Source organism: Contarinia nasturtii, unplaced genomic scaffold (assembly GCF_009176525.2).
Source record: "Contarinia nasturtii isolate CC-2019 unplaced genomic scaffold, AAFC_CNas_1.1 Cnas_scaffold_3021, whole genome shotgun sequence".
In the NCBI taxonomy this organism is placed as follows: Eukaryota; Metazoa; Arthropoda; class Insecta; order Diptera; family Cecidomyiidae; genus Contarinia; species Contarinia nasturtii.
In genome coordinates this window covers 1,517-7,291 of record NW_022200337.1, presented here as the reverse complement: position 1 = coordinate 7,291, position 5,775 = coordinate 1,517, and the positions used below count along the sequence as shown (strand labels likewise).

The 5,775-nt window shown below is 34.0% G+C and overlaps 1 protein-coding gene across 1 annotated transcript; it reads left to right on the top strand.

Annotated features, from left to right (window-relative positions):
- Nucleotides 1-4,160: 4,160 nt before the first annotated feature.
- Nucleotides 4,161-5,442, top strand: LOC116349644. The gene is made up of 4 exons (XM_031781179.1): nucleotides 4,161-4,345; nucleotides 4,435-4,695; nucleotides 4,761-4,855; nucleotides 4,956-5,442. Exons 1-4 carry the CDS (start codon nucleotides 4,343-4,345, stop codon nucleotides 5,179-5,181), a joined length of 585 nt encoding a protein of 194 aa, XP_031637039.1. The 5' UTR covers nucleotides 4,161-4,342; the 3' UTR covers nucleotides 5,182-5,442.
- The last annotated feature ends 333 nt before the right edge of the window (nucleotides 5,443-5,775 follow it).

The following is a 5,775-nucleotide window of genomic DNA, read 5'->3' as shown; positions in this document are numbered from 1 at the left end:
GTTTGCCTAATGAATTTTAAAGATTTGCATTTTCTATGAATTCAATACAAAAGTAGTTGGAACTTCGTAACCAAATCCAAATATTCGACACAACAGTTGAAAATCTTCAATGAATAAATAAAAGTCAGCCCATAAAAATTTGGCACTCGATTGATCTTAAAGTTGGCACCCATATGTGTTAAACCATCTCCAAACAACGGCACTGTCTTATTACGAAATGTCCAAAGGAAAATTCAATAATACGATTATCGCTATGAAATCGAATATAATTCGAGCAAATGATGGTGATTTGACTACACAAAAATCAAAGGCAAAAATGAAAATACTTCTTTGATTTAGAAAAGAATAAAAAAAAGAAAGTTTGCGTAAAAAAACCGCTTGCGTTATTCGGAAATTTATTATGCTTTGTAATGGAGAGTCCTATTCGTCGATGAAACGAAGATACTGCTACAATTAGTGAAGCTGGAGCATAAAAAAGCGAGAAAAACATCAAGCACATTTAACGCTGAAAACTTTTTTCTTCGCTCTGTACCACTCGTAAACGATAGAATTGCTGCATTCAATTTATACGTAAATACTTGAGGTGCTCTTCAATGTGCATGAGATTTCTTTTTTGAATTCGGCTTGATTGTTTATAAAATGTTCCCACGTAGACACATTGCTACGTCAACGGCATCTCGAATTTATTGCGATCATCGTTAATGCTGGTATGTTGCGAGAGCAAGCAAGCAAGGAAGAGAGTGGGAGAGATTTAGGGCAAGAACGTTCACCTTAAATCGACAATTGCGATGTTTCTTTGATTGCATCGGATTTATCATTTCTACCACTTCATCCTATTTACACATTCAGTTGTTTTACAAGAACATCAGCAACGGCAACAGCATGGAATTGTCGAACAACGAACTCTACCTGGTTAATATGATTCCAATTGGAATACGTATCAACTACCAATACATTCTAATAAATTGATGTTCTCATTGTTTTCTATTTTTTTCTTCGCTTTCTCTCTTTCTCTATCTCTCTCGCTTGCCCTGTTCTACTCCTTCTTTATTCGCGATTATAGTATCTTTTTCGCTCGTTTTCAATGTGATATTGTGCACTTCACTCAATCTATACACAACTTCATATGCTGGTTCCAACTTCGAAAAACGATGTTTTGGTATAAGATTTCTGCTTTTGTTTGTGTTTTTTCTTCTCTCGCATACTCTTTTCTTTTCGTCTTTCATACTTTTTTCTCATATGCAAAGATGGTTTGCATCTATTTTATGTGTATGTATATTTGGTTCAAAAATGTATAGTCTTCAGTTCGAAATGTTTATGTGTACACATTGAAATTTGTATCAATCAACGACGGAAAATCTCTATGATCTTTGGCAATATTTGCATAAATACAACGTAACGGATGGTTGATGGAGCCAGAGAAAACGGTATTTTTCATTCCAATAGAAAGAAGCGAGAGAGAAAGAGAGAGAGAGAGAGAGAGAGAGAGGGAAACAGAAAAAGTGATGAAGACGGAAAAACTACGTGCGCTTTTTAAAAAAAAGAAAGCAGAGAAAAAAACGATTTCGACTTATAACAAAAGCACCACACCAAGACTCGACAATCGATGTGAAAAGCGTGAGCATGAAATGATTGCCGATTGTCGACTAGGGCAATTTTTCGTACGCTCTCAAAACCGATGCGAATTTGCAACGACAAATGAAAATCTACATACTTCTCTCTCTCTTTAATACATACATTCGTTCTATACCAGTGGAAAATAACCACTTTCACCTTGGATATAAAAACGTATCAAACGTTTGCCTCATGACGATTGATGGCACGAACACACATACGCTAGCCTGCTAAATGTACGCAGAGTACAGACGCTAACAACAATTTGGATGTAAGTATGTTTGAGCATGAATTATACGGTATTGTGATAAGAGTATGGGTGAAATTTAATGCGAATGGTATTTTGGGGCTATTCGATGGAATTGCGAAGTTTGGAAACGAAACAAGAACGATTCGAATAACGAAAGTAAATTAAATAATACAAACAAACTGAACGAAAGCAAAAAGAAATTTTTTACAAACAAATTATCCGACTGTAAACTGTTTCATCGATCAACATTATAAAGTGATTTTTTTTTGTATATGTGGATTGTTCGTCTTTCAGAATCATGCGATGATTTTTCCAACCCAGTATAAATGCAAAAAAAGAGAATTCATGGAAAAAACAAGGAAAATAAGGGACAGCATTGAGTTTTCTAGAAAGAGCCAGGTTTTCAAGTGAAAAAAAAATGAAGTTCAGATGCAGAGAGGAAGAGGAGTATAAATTGGTGTGTATGTGTAACAATGATTTAGAGCTAAATCAAAATCCACTTTCGCATATCAAATGGAATGATAAGAACATGGCGCAAAAATTGCCACCACAATGATACAAATTGATTGTAAAAACTCACCACGGAATTATGAGTTTGTGAGGCTTGAGCATCTAGATGCATACCGATCACAAAGTTAAAATGTTTTGTTGCGATATTGCAATCATGCAAAATGCGAGACATATAAATAGGATGCTTCAATCGTAATGCCATACACCTTCAAGTGGCAGTACAAATGGGTGTAAGCCACTTAGGCAACAAAAGTGAATACAACATTTTCTTTACAAATGACAAATTCGATGTTAAGTTAAAATTCACTTAACATTGCAAGGCGAAAATAATATGCGAATGTAAAACACAGAAAAACAAACGAGTAAGTCAGCCAATCAAAACACATACACACATTATTTGCAATGCATTTGTAAACCCCACTCATTCATATTTGTTCAATTTTGAAAACAATTTCAAAGTGGATATAAAATTGCAGAGCGCCTATTGAATAGAAAAATTCTCTTTCCATGCCAATTCTTTTTCCCATCACAATATATGTTTCACAGATGAAGTAAATGAAATGTCACATCGTGTACAGAAAATGCAATGTAATTGTGTACGTTTGTGCGACGGTGATCAAAATTTTCCCGTGTCTACTTGATGTCATTTACAAAATAGAGTACAACAACGCTTGAATGCAGCAGCAGCAACAACAACAAAAATATGCACTGAATTTCGTTTTAATTTCAAGTTTCCAGCTCGAAATACACCGATGCACACCGACTAAACGTTAAAAAAGTATATATATTTTTGCCATTTTCTAAAATGTCGAAAATGGGGTGTAGACTAGAATGCAAAACGGAGACACAGAAGAAAAAGGTATTGCACAATAACGAATGCAATAACAAATAAAGTGCAAAAAAGAGAAGTGCATTCAACGCGTGCACCTCATACAATTTAGTCGAATGTAAGGCTTGCATAAAATGTAGAATGCAATGACTGACGGTATTCGGGCCAAAGAAGGATAGACCTGACAAAAAGAACAAATACAATTGCCGAAGAACAAAAGAGAAGAGATTTACTCTGTATATTTCAAACAAACAAAAATTTGTGAAGAAAAAAATGCGATTTATTTTCTTTAAAAAAAAAAAAAAATTATGTAGAAACGTAGTTGATACATTGTAATTCAAACAATGATGGATTTCATTTCAAAATGCAAATGGCATTATTTGTAAAATGAATCAAATTGTTTGACTAAATTAAATTTCAAATAGAAATAGTATGTAGGAAATGTGAAAGTTGGCATTTGATGCGAAATTGGATGACAAACAAATTGTTGAATGGAAAACGCCATGAAATGTACACCAAAAATCATCCAATTCTCTAATTCATTAATCTAATAATGCTGAGGAATAAGATTAATTGCAAAATATAAATTACAAAAAGCTAATGAATAGCCATCAAATGTGAAGCTGAAAATGAAACGGTGCACGAAAATTCCACTGAACCGCGCATCACGCTACAAATTAATTTACTGTGCATTGTTGAATGCGAATCAAAATGAGGACGTGATCAAATGGATTTGAATGCGAAAGGAAATGCATTACAGCGTCATCTCTTGGAATCGTATGCGAATGTTAGCAAAGCCACAAACCATTTATGGAAAATACCATCGTTTCAAACCCATCGGTCGTGGTGTTCAAGTGTTTGTTTTTTTCTGCGCCTCACTAGTTAGGCTGCAGTCTTTGCTCCACAAAAAAGCTTTTGTCACTGTTTGAATGTTTTTCCACTTTTGCGGAAAATCGATATCCGTAAAATGCCAACGGTGACTGACAGTTGGACTATTGTCAATTTTCTACATTGATTTTAATATCGCGGCTAATAATAATACACGTAGCAATATTTTGTGACCAATTTTAACGCAACCAATGTGTATGGTTGCAAATGCATAAATTTTCATTGAAAAATATCCAAACGATAATATCAAAATGGTAATTATATTCTCAATTTAAAAATTTCAAGAACAAAACCAAGCATACATTTTTCCATAATATATTTCAAACTAATTGGTTTTTTTCAGTCTGGAGACGATGAAATTGGAAGCGGCAATATTTTAACAAACAACAATATGGATGTGATTTTCCTCGGTCAAAATTCAAACAATAATTGTTCAACGGCAACGCAAGGGATAGCGGCCACAACAAACAGAGATACAACAACCAACAACCGATTTCCAAATAAGTACAATAATTCGTGTAAAACTCTACAACGCAAGTTAGAGCTGAAAGTGGAACGTGCCAAAAAGAATTACTCACAACAGAATGGAAGTGATGTAGTTAATGTAAGATAATAATTCGAAATGTTCAGCAAAATATTTGATTCAAAATTCATTCTTCTTGAAAATAGGATACAAAATGTAACAACGCATCGTTGATACCAATAAATCGACTTCCAATACCTGGTTATACCCTTCCACTTGTTGAATACAAATCCGATCATAGGTAATAAATAATTTTCAATCACATTACATCCAAATTTGTACGACATATCCCCGAAATAATCGTTCATTTCGTTTGTTTAACTGTTGTGGAATCACTAAAGTGATAGTGAAGATGAGGAATTTACGTCGCCATTTTTTCCGACCAAAACAAAAGCCATCAAAAAACTTGATCTGAGTGATACGTTTAGCATACAAGAAATGACCATTGAGAGTGACGATTCAGACGGTGAAAGCGGTGATTCACAAAATTTGGAACTATTACCACCTAGTGTTCGCATCAAGTTCATCGATAAAATCATAAATTACTTTTGTTGTTCGTCACCCTGAGTGATCAATGCAACGCATTCCTGGTTACCATTCAAATATCAAACGCCTTTTTTCCCAAATTATACAGCGAATCCGATAGGAAAGCCATGTGCAAAGACTGTTTTTAAACGAATTCAACAATGGAAAAATGAGAAAATCAAACAAATAATGCCCATTAATTCTATTAGTGTGTGTGTGTGTGTATGCGTGTGTGTGTGAACACATTTTTTTATAAGATGATATACTTACAATGTCGATACCCTTTTGATGAAATAAAATAGAAATTTGAGAGAAGAAAAAAAAATGCAGAATATTATATGTGTTTGTCATCAAACGAACGAATGTGTACGTTTGGACGGGTGCTCAATTTTATTAGTTACAGATAAAAGGTACAAAAATGCATTTTGTTGATTAACGAAAGCAGTCTATGTATTTCGGATGGATATCCAACGATAGACTGAACGAAAGAGAAAAAAACGTCTGATATCAAATGGTTCAACGACTTGCGGTCATCAGACACCAGACAGCAACAGCTCAACAAAATAATAATACATCAAAATTTGTTTAAATTCTCCTTTTATTTAAAAACTTTTTAACTATTTTGCTTTTTTACGT